The sequence below is a fragment of the Labeo rohita genome, chromosome 5 (assembly GCF_022985175.1).
Source record: "Labeo rohita strain BAU-BD-2019 chromosome 5, IGBB_LRoh.1.0, whole genome shotgun sequence".
Classification (NCBI taxonomy): Eukaryota; Metazoa; Chordata; class Actinopteri; order Cypriniformes; family Cyprinidae; genus Labeo; species Labeo rohita.
The window spans coordinates 21,121,856-21,140,757 of NC_066873.1; the positions used below are offsets into that span (position 1 = coordinate 21,121,856).

Below are 18,902 nucleotides of genomic sequence, written 5' to 3' on the forward strand. Positions count from 1 at the left end.
GAGCAGGTTTGTCTTCCAACCAAAGGAAATCGCGCTTGTGAAAAGAGAGGTGGAGAGTGAAAGAGAGCAGAGAGGGAGAGGAAAGTTGGGCTGCTCGAGCTCTCCCGGATTTCCACCTGACTGCTCGGGAAGCGGGATACTGGGACAGGCAAAATGTTGAGTTTGGGGAGCGGAGGAGCGAAGTCTACGAAACCGTCATTTGTGTCTTATGTTACACCCGAGGTAAGCGAAAGCTTTCGTGCAGTATTGTACTTGCGCTGCTTTCAAAACAACCCGGAGACACTGAATTTAACTAAAACAAGAGCTGAAGCCACGGGCAGTCATGCACTGGGCGGGGTTAGAAAGTCCCATGCTGATGTTGACATTGTTGACTTGTTCAAGTTTAGACAAACAGGGAAATCTCGGTTTTTGAGTGTGTTTCGTTCACATGGGGAAATGCATTCTAAGTGCAACCCTGATTTTTCATTCATTTTTTTACACCTCGAAGTTGAAAGCCTTCGGTTTGACGACTGAAATGTAGTTTTCTTGGCATACCAGAAGTCCTCAAGTTTACAATATAGTCTAACTTTCAGGTTGTAATCCAGGTTACTGAATGATTTTGTGTTTATTGACACGAGTCACGAGTTTTTTTTACTTGGCTCTGGCATGTGATGATTGTTTGAAGTCCATTCATAGTTACGTCTAAAACTTACATCTAGTGTTGATATATGTGCGCGCTCCCGCGACAGAGTGAGCGAGCATAGGGCGTCCTATTAAAATAGATGTCATGGGTTGTGTCATGACCCACTGATGGACAATAGAGTTCATGCCCTTATTGTTTGTTAAAGAAAGCATGATGGAAAGAATGGGTGTACACTCAGTATGAAAACAACATGAAGATGGAAACCCTCTATTGTTAGAGATCAGTGCATAAAAACATTACATTACAAAATAATGCAGAAGTAGTTTGAAAGGAAAACTGTTATTGTAATCCTCATGTAGTTCAAAACCTGCATGATTTTCCCTATTCTGTGGAGCACAGAATGATAAGTTACTTCATTTTGTTTAGCTCTAAACAGTAGAGCATAACGCTTGCAACCCCAAGGTCATGGGTTTGATTCCTAGGGAATGCATGAACCAATGAAATGCATAGGTTGAATGCAATAGAAGTAACTTTGGATAAAAAAAAAAACATCTGCCATATATGTAATGTAATGTTTTAGTGTTTTATAATGACGTTATGTCAGAATGAGTTTCAGTCACTGCTCAATTTCATTGTATTAAAAAAACACAGTGGAAAAAATGGGCGGTGAGGCTGTTATGATAAGCTATCCCCTTAAATAACTGCAGGAAGATCTGTGGCCAGTTGCATAAACTACTTAATTTTAAAAAAGGCTAATTTTTTAAAAAAGTCAATTTGCATAAAAAAGAGACTTTTTTTCCCTAGCTGGTCAAGCTAGTTTTTAAAGGATTAGTCACTTCCAGAACAAAAATGTACAGAAAATTTACTCATTCCCTTGTCATGCAAGATGTTCATGTCTTTCTTTCTTCAGTCGTAAAGAAATTATGTTTTCTGGGGAAAACATTTCAGGATTTCTCTCCATATAGTGGACTTCTGTGGTACCTATGAGTTTGAACTTCCAAAATGCAGTTTAAATGCAGCTTTAAAGGGCTCTAAACTTTATATACTTAACCTCAAATGCTCATCTTGTTTAGCTCTGCGTGAACTCTGTGTATTCCGGTTCAAGACAGTTTGGGTAGGTCGAAAAACTCCCATCTCATTTTCTCCTCTAACCCAACCTTCTGGGTAGTTTTAACTCAACTATTGTCTAAAAATGAGTGGTCTAAAATGAACCCGAAATCAAAAAAGCAGACACATAATCACTAGACGCATCAGCAATAATATCGAGCATTTATTAAAAAGCAAATTTTTATTTTTTAATAATTATGTATTCAACTTATTAATAAATGTTCATGTCCAACCTGTTTTGGGTTTATTTTAAGCAATAATTGAGTTAAACAAAACTACCCAGGAAGTTGGGATTTAACCTTTAACTCAACCGCTGGGTCAAAACAACCCAATCGCTGAGTTCATCCATATTTCACCCAGGGCTGGATTGTTTTTAACCCAGCATTTTAATACACAATCTTAACATAGTGTCTATGTTGATGCAACTGGCCGTTGGTCTTATGTAAACAGTTCAGCTGATTCCCTCTTTGACGATCAGAAACAGAAGGCTTGGTCAGATCTCCCAGCACTCTCTCCCTCATTTTTGTTGGCTTGATATTAGTGAAGACCCACTGTGATCTATTTTTATGTCTAGCAAAATTTACATAAACGGAAAGACCATGTGTTTTTAATGTCTTAGGTTTCAAAAGCAACTTTTAAGAGAATGTTTTCACCCCCAGGAAGTCATTAGGGAAAGGAGTGCCTCAAATACTTGGGGCTGTTTGTGAAGTTTTGGCCGTTGTGTTTTGCAGCTGGCCTCCTGGTAGCCAGGATGCTTGATGGCTTCCTTTCCATTATTTATCATGTTTGTTTCAACTGAATATCTACAATTTTTACACAATGCCATTAGTTGATTGATTTGGTTGGTTTCCCAAAAACAACTAAATAACAGTAGAATGTTTATTTTTGGAGGAACTCTTCCTTTAATGTAATAAATGGCAGTTATACCTACTTAAAGGGGTCATCGGATGCTAAGTTCACTTTTTCATGTTGTTTGAACATTAATGTGTGTTGGCAGTGTATGTACAAATCTACCCTATAGTGATAAAAATCCATGCAGTGGTTTTTAATTAATCTGTAAAAATAATATCCCCTTTTTCAAATCAAACCATTCTCAGATGCCTGTCGGTGTGGCGTCACACCCACAGAGGCCGCTCCCACAATAGTTGATTGACATGAGCGTCTTACCTCAGATCAGCTGTAACAGTCCGACCTCCATTGTTTCGATTCCGGAGCAGGGATGTAAGTTAGACAAGAATATCTCAGATTGAGCGATTGAGGTGTTGTGTTGCTGGATGTAATAATGAACATAGTGGTTGTCATTTACTCTCGACATCTGAGCCGCTGAAGATGCAGTAGATTACATTTGTTTGTGAAGGGAATGCGCCTCCCGATCTACATATATACGTCTATGTTCGCGCAAATCATTCGTGATCCAGCTTCACTTACAGCAGAAGTGTGTATAAGCGTTTTTTTATGAATCTTTGTGATCGCCTTTCCTTATAACGTGGTAATTAGGAAGTTTAGCGGCTAAACGCGGCTAAATGCGGCTAAAGTAAACAAGGTCGTCATTCCACAGAGAGAAGAGAGGGGCGGGGTGAGCAGAGCTCATTTGCATTTAAAGGAACAACCCCTAGAATGAGATGATTGTTGCAGAGCTCATTTTGACAAGGGTGTTGTTTTACAAAACCATTGAGAATTTTTAATCAAAGAATATTAGAGACTTTTCATTAAAACCCTAAAGAATCATATCAACTTGTGGAAAATGGGCATCTGATGACCCCTTTAAATTCTCATATGTACGACAGCAGCTATTGGAGTTTTAATTACAGAGCAGATGTCGTGTGGAGGCATCTAGACTTCAAATATTCACTTACTCAGCAGCAGCCACTCAGTGTGTGAAATGTGGCATGATGTGTTTGACATTGCTAAACACAGTGCTTGTGAAAATGTCATTTAGTAAGATTTTTGTTTAGATAATCAATCATGTTTACAGTTTATACTTGCTTGTGTCTTGTTAAGGAAATAAAATTGGACAAAGACCCGCCAAAGAAAGAGAAACATCCTGATTTGCTACCAGGTAAATATTAAATACTTTGCACAATGTTTTGCTCTCTCCGTTTTTTTCTTTGTGTTATTGTAAGTGAATCTAAAATATTTTATGTGTCACTGGTACTCTGGGTGTAATTTTCAATCCAGACTTTAATAATTGTTCTCTAACTAGCATGACTATTGTTCTGTTGCTCCTTAGGTGAAGTGGAGTTCTGTAGCGCCAACCCCATTCTCAAATACACTCAAGATGATCTGTCCCAGCGTGGCGTCTTTGGCACATTGTTCTGCACCAATTTTCGTGTTACCTTCATTAGTGATGAGACATCACAAGAGGAGACGGTAAGAATTGGTGACAGGCCTCAACAAACCTTTCTGTTCTGACACATGAGAAAAGAGTATAACAGCATTTTACTAGTTTGTATGGATGGTTGTATGGTTCACGGAAACAGTCATGAATCATCTGCTTACAGTAGACCAAAATAATCAACATACATCAACACTGTATTGGTAATTTACATTTACAATGCTGTCACCTAAGAAGCCATGTATATTTTGTAATTCAAACGACCAAAGAACCACAGTGTTTTTTTTAAAACATCATATACTTCCTGTATGTAGACTGCAGAGTTCTTGTATGTGCAGTGTGGTTTGAAGAGAAGATGATGTGTGAGCTACATGTTCATACAGTTTGCTATATTAATGATGAGGATTCTATTAATTAGGATTGTTTATCTGTTACATTTTGTATTAGGGCCTGAGCACTGGTGGTGCAAGGTCCCTACTAGAATTGCTCAGTTTCTTGTTCTTCTCTAAAATGAATTGCATTATTAAGGGCCTAAACATACTCAAAAACTCATGAAACTTTGCACACGCGCCAAAAGTTGTGCAAAAATTACATCTGATATGGGTTTCAGAAGTGGGTGTGGCAAAATGGCTCAATAGCACCACCTATAAAATTTTAAGGAAGTGCCCCTCAAGCTACATTTCATGTACATGTACGAAATTCGGTAGACACATGTAACACACCAATACCTACAAAAAAGTCTCTAGGTACCAAGCCCAAATCCCAACAGGAAGTCTCTTATTTTGAATTTTCTCTGCAAGTTTTGTGCCGTTTTTGCCATTTTCAGACGTTGTGTTTTAACGAACTCTCCTAGAGGTTTAAACAGATCAACATCAAATTTTGTCAGTGTAATCTAAAGCCCTTTGGGATGTTAAATTGCAAAGACCTTGAATCACACAAGGGTGTGTCCGTGGCGGCCTGACAATCTTCGATGTCTCGCCATGAAACTGGAAGTTGTTATAATTCAGGCATACAATGTCCGTTCTGCACCAAAATTCACATGTTTGTTAAGAGTCCTATCCTGAAGAGATCTACATGCCCATATTCAGTTATAGTCATAGCGCCACCTGCTGGCAACAAGAAGTAGCATGTTTTATGCTCTAACGAGCTCCTCCTACATTTTAATGACATCAACATTATATTTGGTCAGTCTACTCTAAAGGCCTTTGCAATGTTAAATTGCGAGGATCTTGAGTTTTCATTAAAGGGTGTGTCCCTTGTGGCCTGACAAAGTTCAGTGTTTCACCATAGAAAAGGAAGTTGTTATAACTCTGTTACAATTATAGCGCCACCTGCTGGCAACAGGAAATTACTTGTTTTACACTAACTTAAACATGCAGTGTCCGATCTGCTGTAGACTTATGTTTGGTTAAGAGTCCTGGCCTGAAGACATCTAAAGGCCAATATTCAGTTATAATCATAGCGCCACCTATATGTCATGTTTTGAACAAACCAGGTTCAATCTGCGCCAAACTTTATATGTTTGATGAAAGTCCTAGCTTGAATACATCTACATGCCAATGTTCAGTTAAAATCATAGCGACAGCAGCAGGCAGCAGGAAGTTTGCCACATATAAAAATGTGTCCTGTTTGAAAAGCTCATTACTTATTTTGTGAGCATGACTGAATGTGTTTTTTTTAAACTCATTGATTTTGTTACTAATTATGCTAAATGAAAACATTGAGTTGGCAACCCTGCTCTAAATCCAAAATAGTTTCAGAAGATTTATTGTGCTAAACAGCTATCCTTAATTGCAACAGTGAGGCATGTCACGCACATGCAAAAAATTGGACCCAAGCAGTAGATTATAGACACAAGAACATGAACATCTTGAATTACTATAAAGTTGAATTACTTAGTTGAAAATCAGCATATTTGGGTAAATGACAGTGTTTGTTGCTTCGAAAGCTTTATAGCCAAAATAAACACTGCAGATCTGATAATTTTGTTGGATCCTGTATCATAAATAGTTTTTCATTGTTTGTTAGTCAGGTTTGGATAAACATTTCTGCTAATAAAAAATATAGAAATAGAGTAAATAGAAAAAGTTTGAAAACAATTGGTGTTTGTTTGGCCTTGAAACATTGTGTGTCTAAAAGAGTGTTTGCCAAACTGCGTTCTCGGTGACCTTGCATGAGGAACTGTGCTGTGGGTGCTCTCACTTTAGCTGCAATTTCAGGAACTTGAGTGCCTGACTCACTGGCAGTGAAATTTTGATGGGAAACCAGTGTTTTAGAGAAGCCTCAAATGGTCAGGTATTCACGAAATGCCAGGTTTTTGTTTTTTTTTTCAGATCTTTTTGTTTTTTGTTTTTTGTTTGTTTGTTAAGACCAGTGAACCGACTAAAACCGGTATCTAGATGTTACTAATCTTATCAGTGATCTTACAAAGCTGCAAAATGTGTTGTTGCTGAAAGCTAAATTTGATCATATGTTAGTGTTTATCAAGATCATAGGCTACTTTCAGACTTTTATATTTGAGGGTGGTTAACAGGAACTAAAGTGTGTTTCACACTTGATTTCACAAACAAATATTGTGTGAAAGTTTGATACAGCACACTGAACAAGGCAACAGCGTCTGGCTTTCCTGTTAGTTTTAGTGTGTCATGTAAAAAACACACCTTTTGGAGACAACTTGGTATTTGTCAATCACTGTCTTTCATAATTATTGCTTACTTTGGTGTTGTCTGCGTTGAGAAAGTACAATAAGAAGCCTGTTGTGTCACTCACCTTTGTTTCAGCCCAAGACCTTTAAGAATAAGCTCTATGGAGAAAATGACATTCCATTAATGTGTGTTGATCACATCTATGGTGGTAATTATTGTTTTTATCTTTCATCATTAATGATTATAGATATGTACATGTGTGAAAAGCATTTTTCTGAAAGCTTTTTGGTTCTTAAAAATGTTTAATTTCTTTTAAAGTTTATGACGAAAAGAGAAAACTGTTAACAGGAGGCCTTGTCAGGAACAAGTACCCGTCCAAAATGATCATTCACTGTAAAGACCTGAGGGTCTTTCAGTTCTGTCTAACATTCACCAAGGAGGAAGATGCCAAAAAGGTAATTTGTTTGACATGAGCACTGAAATATATATGTACATTTCAAAGAGGGTTTTACACCTTCTTGTGCATTTGCTTGTTTGTTCTTTCAGATCTTTCAGGGAGTTGCTCACCACTGTTTAGAGGAGAAATCTCTCAAGTGTGTCTTTGCTTTTTCCTATATGGGAACACCAAGCCCAGGTACAGATTAATCTTCTTGTATAGGCTTCCATTGTGTTTATGTTGATACTTTTCAGCTTCACTTGTTGATGTAAATACAGCTGTTGTATGAGTACTTTATTCTTATGTTGTCAGTGTGTACTTTTAACTACATGCCTCCAAATACTACAGCAACCAAAAGCAGTAATTCACCAAACAACCTTGAGAAGTTCACTTATGCAGAACATGAACTTTGCACACATCTGAAATGCAGCTTTGGTCTTGTAGCACCAACTGCTAAATTCTGATCATAGTCTCTGCAACTGGAATGCAGCAGATGGCTGAAAGAACAACAGTCATTCTCTCTTTATAGACATTATAATTTCATTTATTCCTGCGATGCAAAGCTGAATGTTCAGCAACCGTTACTGTAATCTTCAATGTCATATGATCCTTCAGATCTAATATGCTGATTTGCTTTTTAAGAAACTTTTTTGTTATTATCAGTGTTGAACACAGTTGCGCACCTTAACATTATTTTTGTAAAAACCGTAATATATTTTTAGGTATGATAACTACACTAAAATACTTTAGTGACAACGCAGCATTGGCTCGGGTAGAGTAAGTGAAAGATTCAACAGCTGTCACAGAACTCTTTCACACTTTCCTTCGACCATCAGCCATCCTTATTGTCCTGTTTAAGAATGAAGGACTATCTTATATGGTTTTACATTTTAAATGTCTTCAACTCTCATTGGTGAACTCTGGAACAACAACAAAAGATGTACTTTGTATTTGCAGAAATGCAGAGGAAACAGGAGACCATTATGTTTGACTCACCAGAGGACTGGACCCAGGAAATGAAACGGATGAAGGCGAACTGTAGATTAGTTACTGAAAACGAGAACTTTGAACTCTCACAAAGGTACTTTATGTTGCTGTTGTTGGCTGTGAAGAGTCTGATAAAGTTACTGTTGTTTGAATTACAAGGTCCATGTTTAGTAACAGGATGTAATCTCTAATCAATGTTTATATGTGCTACTGACCTAAATTATTATGAAATTCATACGACACTGTTTATATTTGGGTAGTTCACCAAAAAAAAAAAAAAAAAATAGGTTATGGAAAATTATAGATTTTTCTTTTATGCCAAAAATCATCAGGATATTAGAGTAAAGATCATGTTCCATGAGATATTTTGTAAGTTTCCTACTGTAAATATATCAAAACTTAATTTTTGGTTAGTAAGGTGCATTGCAAGAACTTCATTTGGACAACTTTAAAGGCGATTTTTCTCAATATTTAATTTTTTTTTTTGCACCCTCGATTCCAGATTTTCAAATAGTTGTATCTCGGCCAAATATTGTGCTAACCTAACAAATCACACACATATTTAAATTTCAAAAAATTGACCCTTATGACTGGTTTTGTGGTTCAGGGTCACATATATGTATTTCTAAAAGAGCAAATATTCCATGTAGTCTCTCAATTATTATAAGGTAAATGCATCCATTTTATTAACTGTTTTTTTTTCAGTGATCTATAGCATGTCATACATTGTGAAATAAATGTATCTAACAAAAAACACTGCTCTGACATTGTGTTTAGGTTGCCGAAGTACTTTGTCATCCCATCAGCACTAGCGGATATATTCAGCTACCAAGGAAAGGGCTTACCAGTGAGTTAAGCAATTTAACAAGATCTAAGCATTTAAATAATTTCTATGAATGTTGTTAATATTGTAACATTGCAATCTGTGTACAAATTGTGGTCCCACTTTGTATTAAGTGACATTAACTACTATGTACTTGCATTTAAATGAATCATTTGTTACAATGCATACATAAATGTTTTTACTTTGTACTTGTATTTTAAAAATACTTGCATGGAATTACATCTGTAATTAAATTCTGTAATTACATTTATAGTTACACTTACCTTACGCACTCTTAAAAGGCACAATGTATGATTTTTATCCAAAAACCAATAGAACAGTGTTACATAGTTTGCTGACTTGTGTACTTACATTATCCCAAATGTTCCGAGGAATGTTAAAATCCAGAGAAATAAGCAGTTTTAACTAGTGTAATGGACCGTGTCATTGCAATACCTGTCAATGACGTCACGCACTCATGATTGTCCGTTTTTATTTTTTAGAAAACTTGGAAACCCCAAAGACACTTTAATTCATTATGCATTCAATTGGACAGGTGACTAATGCGCAGAGTAGCATTATAACAGAACTTTCAACACACTCGTATGATAAAACAGTGCTGCTTTTTCCTACATACACATGACCGGAAGAAGCAGAAGTGGTCGACTGTATAGTAAAAGCATAATCCAGCATCCTCGTTCTGCTTCCATAACTTTCAGCCCCACCCTGCTTCATACTATAGTGACCTTAATAAGTCTTTAATGCATTAGCTTATCCATGGACATGATTTCTGCCCGAGTCCCGTCGGATTGCATCGGCTGTGGAAATGAAGACAACTTCCATGATTCCACACTCAATCATGATGTCATTAAACTACGTCTTTGTTTCTTTATTTGTTATAAATATGCAGCCTTTAGCGGTGAAAACGTACATATTGTGCCTTTAAACTTACCTATACCACCTATACCACCTCAATATCAGCAAAATTATTTTGCAATACAATATGAACACAATAAGTGCATTGTACTTTTTTTTTTTTTTTAATGCAAGTACATAGTATTTAAGGTCACCTAATATAAAGTGTGACCTAAATTGTCAGTTGTATAGCGGATTGTAAGTGAAGTTGGATGCCTGTTATTTTTATTTTTAGATCTGGTGTTGGTCTCATCACAGCGGCTGTGCTCTCTTCAAAGCATCTTTCCCACCTATGGCACAAGAAGATGGAGATTTCCAAAAGCACTTTGACACGTAATGAAATATACTGTGTTTTGACACTGTTTATTACACTGTTTATTTATCCCATGAGATCAGTCAGTCTGTTACGATGTCCTCATGGTCATTTGTGGCCTGAGTTTCTGTGTTTTTATGTGCTGACACTCAAGGGTGCTGTTCTTTATCAAAGAACAACATGGCGATTTGTTATCTAGTAATGTGCTAGACTCTCTGTTCAACTGAAGGACCAAAATAGTTTTGTAATATGGTATCCTCAGCAAAAAAGAAGTACTGTTTTATCTTGACTGTCTGTGTGCTTTCACAATGACATTCTGTTTTTTTTTTCAGAATGATAAATGCAGTTGCACATAATTACCTTTACTCTGTAAAAACAGAGGACCTCTCAGAATCACTTCCTACCATCCAAGACATCCAGCAGTCATATAACAAGTTCAAACAATTCTTTCTTATTGGTGAGTCACAGAATATGCAAACCTCTTATACAAGAAAAAGTGAAAACAAAATCTCAAATATCAGATTACTGTGTAATGTTTTTTTATTTGTCTCTTAGAAAACTCAACTGAGTTTTGGTTGTCAGATGTGAAATGGTTCTCTTCCCTTGAAAGCTCAGGATGGCTAGACATTATTAGGTCAGCTTACATTAATAAAATACTAAATTGTGTGATTTACTGTTTGCGTTCCTGTTCATAATAATTAATTGGATTCTGTGAAACTATTATCAATCTGCATTTAATGTCCTCAACAGACAATGTCTCCAAAAAGCAGTAGAGGTGGTTGAATGCCTTGAAAAGGACAACACAAATGTTCTTATAACAGGTAGGCCAAGCATGTTTCAACTGAATTTGACTTTCCAAAGAGTCTGGGGCTTTTGTTTTGTTGGTCCAACATGTTAGCTTCTGGGTTAACCAAACTGAGAGTTTGGGATGGGTCCACACCATACCTGTCAACATCTGGGTACCAAAGTCCAAGATTTTTATAATGTATTATGTTGTAGTCAATCTACCAGGCTTTGGTTTGAACAGAAATAGCAGACAAGCTTATTGAAAATGCAAATTCACTCTCTGCCACCAGGTGACGATTTTGAAGTGGCAGAAATATAGCTGTTTTCGTGGTAACGACTGTACACAAAGCAGCACAGCTTCCGATTTGAAAGGGAATTCCGGGCATTAAGACTTGTATGGTTTAATATAACATAAATGATGTCTTTTACTAAAACATGTAGTAGAAAACCCATGAAAGACTTGCGTTATTTAAAAAAATCCACATTGTTTTATACATATGTTTTGGACTATGTGGGGCGCCATTATTTCAATTACATGAAGTAGCTGCGCTACTGCCGCTACTGTTGCTATTTTTACCGCAACACAACTCAGAAAATAAAATACTAATACAGTGCCACATTGTGCAGCTTTTGGTTGTAATTTACAGTCAAAGGGCAACAAGCAAAGTAAGTCTTCACTGCTTTTTCTAGCAATAAGGATAGAAGAAAAGAATGGGAAGATGCCAGTGGACGAATAAAACTTCCTAAAGACTTGCCGCTTTGTTCTTTCCACTTTAGCCCTGATGCCTTTGAGGCTTTTAGTAGACCACAGCTAATGAAAAAGCTTACAAATGGCAAAGACAAGAAACGCTAGATGCAGTCTTGGCAAGATGTAAACATGGTTATGCTTGTCATGATGCCGCGGCCACTAAAGGAGTTTCTCAGCATGGATTTCATTCGATATCTGGGATATTTAGACTCTTTGTGGGGAAAATCTATGGTACAACATTTGGTTTAAAGGACAAGTCCACTTCCAGAACAAAAAATTACAGCTAATGTACTCACTCCCTTGTCATCCAAGATGTTGATGTCCTCCTTTCTTCAGTTGTAAAGATTTCAGGATTTTTCTCCTTATAATGGACTGATATGGTGTCCGGAGTTTGAACTTTCAAAAGGCAGTTTAAATGCAGCTTCAAATGATCCCAAATGCGGTTGTAAACGATCCCAGCCGAGGAAGAAGGGTCTTTTCTAGCAAACGATTGGTTATTTTCATTTAAAAAAATACAATTTAAATACGTTTTAATCTCAAACGCTCCTCTTGTCTTGCTCTGCCTGAACTCTGTGTATTCTGGCTCAAGACAGTTAGGGTATGTCAAAAAACTTGTATTTTAAACATTGTATTTTAAAATCATCCTACATCGCTGCAGAAGCACTGACCCAGTCTTTGCAAAGTGATCATGCAAAGAAGATCAAACAACCTTAACAAAAAAGGTAAAACAGCGATATAGGATAATTTTGAAGTTGAGTGAGAACATGAGAACATTTCGACATACCCTAACTGTCATGAACCAGAAAAGAACAGAGTTCAGGCAGAGCAAGACAAGAGGAGCGTTTGAGATTAAAAAGTATATAAAATGTTTGTTTTTTAAAAAAAGAAAAAAAGAAAATAACCGCTCGATTCGCTAGATAAGACCCTTCTTCCTCGGCTGGGATCGTTTACAACCGCATTTGGGATTTTTTGAAGCCGCATTTAAACTGCATTTTGGAAGTTCCATAGAAGTCCACTTTATGGAGAAAAATGCTGAAATGTTTTCCTCAAAAAACATAATTTCTTTATGACTGAAGAAAGAAAAACATGAACATCTTAGATGACAAGGGGTGAGTACATTATCTGTCAATTTCTGTTCTGGAAGTGGACTTCTCCTTTAAGCCTAAACTTTCATTCATTGCCACCTGTAAGCTTCAGTTTCAGTAAGAGGCATAATTTACATTATATTAAGTGATGCATGTCATAGTACCCAGGGTTCTCTTTAAAATGTGCAGCACTCATATTTAATCATAGCCTTTTGAAGTTTAATCATAAAGCTGTATTTCAGTTCTTGTCATTCTGTCAAATTTAAGGCCTCTTGAAATCATTATGGGCTTTTTTATTGCACATAACTAAACGTCTGCCTGTAACATGGTTTCTGCCTCCATCCGTCCTGTAGTGATGAAGGTTGAAATGACCAGTGTACCCTTCTGTGTCTCCGCTGCGCGATCATGCCGTTGTGATTTAATGTGCTGAGTAACATCATTTTTCCCACCGTGTCTGATATTAAAATCGCTTTGTGCGAAACACTTTGCAAAAGGTGCGGGCACTGTTAATATGGCTTTGAGATTCTTCCGTCCAACTGTTGTTAAATTTGCATTTATATTTTGTTATATTCAACGGCGCACCACCCAAATCTTCTCCACCCATTTCTACCAGTGATGCTTGATTCAACTTCCTTTGTATACTACCTGCGCAGATCAGTTGTAGGTTGCCAGGTTGAGGTTACAGATAGGTTGGAATTTGTATGTGTCAAACATGAGTACTATGCATTTCAAACAATGTCTGGCAACTAGACAACTTTGGATTGGAATAATATATTGATGCGATTATTCATATAATGAAGTATGGGCCATGGGAGGCGGGCGGGAAAAGGGTGTGAAATGCAGGAGACTCCTGGGAAAAACGTTGTGTTGACAGGTATGGACCACACCCATTTGTCCAAGTGTCTGAAAGAACTGCAGTTCTACTTATTACCACATGTAGTGCAGAAATTGCTTACCATTAAAAATAAAGTACTTTTAAACCTCAATAGATCTATCCCTTTGACTTAGGGATTGTATCCCCTGATGTTTTGTCTTGATATTGATTGATTGCAGAGGAAGAGGGAACAGATCTGTGCTGTGTAATCTCCAGTCTGGCTCAGATAATGCTGGACCCTTATTACAGAACACTGATGGGTTTTCAGAGTCTAGTGCAGAAGGAGTGGGTGGCTGGTTGCCATGCCTTCCTGGATCGATGCAATCACCTCCATCAGAAAGACAAGGAGGTAATTATTGCATGCTCGTTCTTGCCTGTTGTTTCTTCAGAGGCTTAGTGAAAATGTTACTGTTTCATATTTGCCCGTTTTCATTATTCTCAACCTCTGAGAATTACAGGCAGCCAAAAAAGCAACCTTTTATCAGGTTGTAAAATCATGTCCTGAAACACGTTTGTCTGGTATCATTGATTCTGATTGGACAGTTGTGGCATTCCGCAGTCAGATATTTTGATTGAAGACTACTGAACTCTACTTAGACTTAATAATTTCACCTAGAAGCAATGTCCATTTATTTACCTGTTTGCTAAGAAAGTCATTATCCCAAAATAAACCCATTCAGCATTATACAATATATGTCCTTCTAGGGTTTATTGTGTGATTTAATGATGACAGATTGAAAGCTATTCTCATCTTCATTGTCTTGTTTCTCAATGTAGTGTCATTCTCCAGTATTTCTCCTGTTCCTGGAGTGCGTGTGGCAGCTTGTTCAGCAGCACAGTCCGGCCTTCCAGTTCTCCGAGACGTACCTGACTGTGCTGTCTGACAGTGTTCATGTGCCAATCTTTGGCACCTTTCTGTTCAACTCTGCCCATCACAGAGAAAGTGTTTTGAAGGTAGAACTTTCGGATTTAATTTTATGTGTTTCATTTAAAACACTTTTGTTGAGGTAGATATCATTGTTATGTTGTGATAGCACAGTTAAAAGATTGCTTTTTGAGTACTGCATTCACCATTCTGCAAGTTGTGCAGTATTAGAGGTATTTATAAAAGGACAGTGGCTAAGAAGAAAACAGTTAGCCCTCTGTGATGCAGTTATTAGTCTACATGTACTCCGAAGTTAGTGGCCACTGCCTCCCTGACACAGTCGGCACGCCTCCTGCTAACTGCGTGTGCTTGATTGTCTTGGCAGGCAGAGTCACCGCTTGCACAAAGCGGCCCATTGAGCTGCCCTACAGTGTGGGACTGGTCTGTGCAGTTTGACAGCAAAGCCCAGAATTTCTTCTTTAACCCCCTGTATTCAGAAAAGGTGAAACACGAGAAAGTTGTACGCAGACCTCACAAGCTCAAGGTGAGAGAGTGAAATGCCCTTATATTTAATATTTTAAGGAAAGATGTGGAAAATTCTTCCCTTGAAGGAGAAGTTCACTTCCAGAACAAAAATTTACATATAATTTAGTTACCCCCTTTTCATCCAAGATGTTTGTGTTTTTATTTCTTCAGTCGTAAAGAAATTGTTTCTTAAGAAAAACATTCCAGAATTTTTCTCCAGAAAGTGGACTTCTATGGTGCCCACGAGTTTAAACTTCCAAAATTGCAGGAGGGTCAAACACCCTTTACCAAAAAAAAAAAAAAAGGTAAAATGATGTAGAACGATTTTGAAGTTGGAAGAGAAAATGAGATGGGAGTTTTTCAACATACCCTAACTGACCCGGATTACACAGAGTACGCATGTGCATCGCAGAGCTACAAAAGACAAGCATTTGAGGTTAAAAAGTATATACATTTGTATTTTTCCTTTTTTTTTTTTTTTAAAAATAACTGATCGTTTTGCTAGGTAAGACATTTCTTCCTCAGCTGGGATCGTTTAGAGCCCCTTAAAGCTGCATTTAAACTGCATTTTGGAAGTTCAAACTCACAGGCACCATAGAAGTCCACTATATGGAGAACATTCCTGAAATGTTTTCCTCAAAAAACATAGTTTCTCTACAACTGAAGAAAGAAAGACATGAGCATCTTGGATGACAAGGGGTGAGTAAATTATCTATCAGTTTTTGTTCTGCAAGTGAACTTTTTCTTTAAGAACTGTGTTCATTTACTGCTAAACTGTATCATATTTATATCAATGAGTTCAGCATGTATACATCATGCAGTATGTTAGTAAAGGAAATTAATTTGCACTTTTAGGTTTTATGGCATAATACATAAAATGCAGATATATAAAATACATCTAATATCATTTGAAACTTAATGATTAGGGGTTGACCGATTATCGGCTTGGCCAGGTGGTCGGTGCTGATCTTAAGCAGTTTTATCGTTATCGGTCATTTTTAAAATCAATTTGCTGTTTAAAAAATGTAAATGCATTTAAAGAGTTTTTTTTGTCAGAGCCCTTGTTATTCTTAAATTTGACATGGATTTTCACTTTTATACCAGGCATATATCGGTTCAAAATATCAGTTATATGTCTACTCGATCTGCAATAATCTGTATCAGCATCGGCCCTGAAAAACATATTGGTCAACACCTAATAATGATTGATATTTTGATAAGGTGTTAAATCAAATATTCTATATAAGTAAATGTTTACAATTAACTGAATAATGACAGATAAATCATACATCCCAGCCAGAGACTGAATTACACTTCTGAATTACACTGTATAATCTGAATTTACAGACATTTACCATTTAAAATATGTATTTAAATAATCACAATTTCCAATATTATATTTTTAAATATTAAGTCAATAATATAACTTGTTTTTAAATCATGTGAACCCATTTAGTTTGCAATGCCCTTGATTCTATGATCCAATCATTCCTGATGGGCAAAATCAAGTGTCACCTTACTTTTTTTTTTTTTTTTTTTTTTTTTTTTTTTGTGAAGCCATTTAATTTGAATATATGTCACAAGGAAATTTTTATATATAACTCCAATTGTATTCGTCTGAAAGTAGAAAGTCATATACACCTAGGATGGTTTGAGGGTTAGTAAATCATGTGGTAATTTTAATTTTTAAATGAAAGCTTTTTTTTTCATAAAAGCTTAATAAGAGCATAGCTATTTGATAAACTTGTTGAGATGTAATAACGTCTGTAGTCAAGGAAAATAAAGGTGAGGGTGACACCATATCCAGTCTTTCCCTACTGTTTATATTCAATAATGTCCTAGTTGAGTTCATTGTGTGCATTAATTTTTTGCTGAGTAATATTAACACTCTTTTCATTTAAAATGTCTAGCACCAAAGACAGTTATCCTTACCAAGTACAGCTTTCAAAACCCCAACGAAGAAGGGTTTCTTTAAGGATGAGACCGACAGCCTTAAAAAGATGCTACGGGTGAAACGTATCAGTCGCTGGATGGGCTCTCCCGACTCCCCCGGTGCCGCCACCACCCGAGAGTTCTACGAGTCCTGGCAACAGCGTCCTCTGGACTATCATGGCCTCCTGCTCCCCTGTCTGGATGGACCGTCTGTCCGCGTCTGGATGCAGCGTTACCTGCGCTGGATACCTGAAGTGCACATCCTAGGCGGAGGCTCTGTGGCCGTCATGACCAAGCTAATGGAACTTCTAAGTCAGGTGCAGGATCTGAAGCGCGTGCTGGAGCAAAAAGACTCATCGCAAGCAGCTAAACTTGATCACCGTCCATACATTCACCAGCGGCTGCTCTCGTTCGCCTCCTCAGGACGATTGTCATCGTCATTCCCCTTCGCTCACAACCGCAACCGATCATTCAAGCCCATCATTCCTACAGGTCTAATGCAAAGCCTTATGGTAACTGACAGCCTAGCCAGTCAGGAAGATGAGGCCAGTTCGTTTGAGAGTTTGGTTTAATATGTAGTCTTTTTTCACCCATACACTACCGGTCAAAAGTTTGTGAACTGTAAAGAAGTCTCTTCTGCTCACCAAGCCTGCATTTATTTGATCTAAAGTACTGCAAAAACATTAAAATTTTGAAATATGTTTACTATTTAAAGTAACTCTTTTCTATTTTAATACATTTTAAAATGTAATTTATTCCTGTAATTTCAAAGCTGAATTTTTAGCAGCATTACTCCAGTCATATGATCCTTCAGAAATCATTCTAATATTCTGATTCACTGGTCAAAAAACATTTTTTATTATTATGATTATTTTCATTATTTTGTTGAAAACAGCTGAGTAGACCTTTTTCAGGTTTTTTTGATAAATAGAAAGTTCAGAAGAACAGCATTTATCTAAAATGGATATCTTTTGTTAAAGTGTCTTTATCAAAAATAAATAAATAAATAATACTGACTCCAAGCTTTTGAATAGTATAATGTATAATATTACCAAAAGCTTTTTATTTCAGACAAATGATGATTTTTGGATTTTTTTTTCTATTCATCCAAGAATCCTGAAAAAATTACTCAACTTTTAAATATTGATTATAATAATTAAAAATGTTTACTGAACAGCAAATCAGCATATTAAAATGATTTCTGAAAGATCATGTGACAGTGAAGACTGGAGTAATGATACAGAAAATTTAGCTTTGATCACAGGAATAAATTACATTTTAAAATATATTAAAATAGAAAGCAGTTATTTTAAATAGTGAAAATATTTCACAATATTACTGCTTTTGCTGTATTTTGGATCAAATAAATGCAGGCTTGGTGAGCAGGAGAGACTTCTTTTAAAAAAAAAAAAATGTGCTGTTAAAAAACTTTTGACTTGGTAGTGTATGTTAAATATTCGTCCATACATTATTAAATTATAATATTATAAGGTAAATACAGGAATATAGTGGCCTTGTCAGATTCAAATTAGGTGCTTAAAGTGCCTTTGGTGCTAAAGCGGGTCCTTTTGGGAAAGTAAAAACAGGCTTTTGTTAAACCACATGTGCCCTACTGTATCTCAAACATAATATGAGCCTTCAGACAGGATGTAAGCTCTCTTTTATTTTTGATGTTCTTAACGGAACAATACCTAGGATTGTTCTCTTGCTCATCCCAAAACAGGAACAGGATATAGCCCTCAGCTTCCAGCCTTTCCACAGTGCAGTGTTACATAAAATCATTACCAAGTAACATTCCATACAGTGTTCCATTCCACTGGTCTATGGATAGATGAGCTTATCCTGAATAATAGCATCCATTATAAAGAGTTACACATCTGACTTCCACACTTCTCTGACTCCTC

General features: G+C 36.7%; 1 protein-coding gene across 1 annotated transcript; it reads left to right on the top strand.

The window, feature by feature from the left end:
- The first annotated feature begins 7 nt into the window (after positions 1-7).
- Positions 8-18,274, top strand: mtmr12 (myotubularin related protein 12). The gene is made up of 16 exons (XM_051110664.1): positions 8-222; positions 3,731-3,788; positions 3,960-4,099; positions 6,845-6,917; positions 7,028-7,164; positions 7,256-7,343; positions 8,103-8,226; positions 8,910-8,979; positions 10,106-10,203; positions 10,516-10,640; positions 10,739-10,817; positions 10,934-11,004; positions 13,856-14,025; positions 14,454-14,630; positions 14,927-15,085; positions 16,977-18,274. The coding sequence occupies exons 1-16, from the start codon at positions 154-156 to the stop codon at positions 17,568-17,570; spliced, it is 2,232 nt and encodes a 743-aa protein (XP_050966621.1). The 5' UTR covers positions 8-153; the 3' UTR covers positions 17,571-18,274.
- The last annotated feature ends 628 nt before the right edge of the window (positions 18,275-18,902 follow it).

Coding starts and splice junctions, on each gene's coding strand:
- mtmr12 (XM_051110664.1), top strand. CDS start 154: ATGTTGAGTTTGGGGAGCGGAGGAGCGAAGTCTACGAAACCGTCATTT. Junction 223..3,730: donor TGTCTTATGTTACACCCGAG/GTAAGCGAAAGC, acceptor TGTCTTGTTAAG/GAAATAAAATTGGACAAAGA. Junction 10,204..10,515: donor TTCCAAAAGCACTTTGACAC/GTAATGAAATAT, acceptor TTTTTTTTTCAG/AATGATAAATGCAGTTGCAC.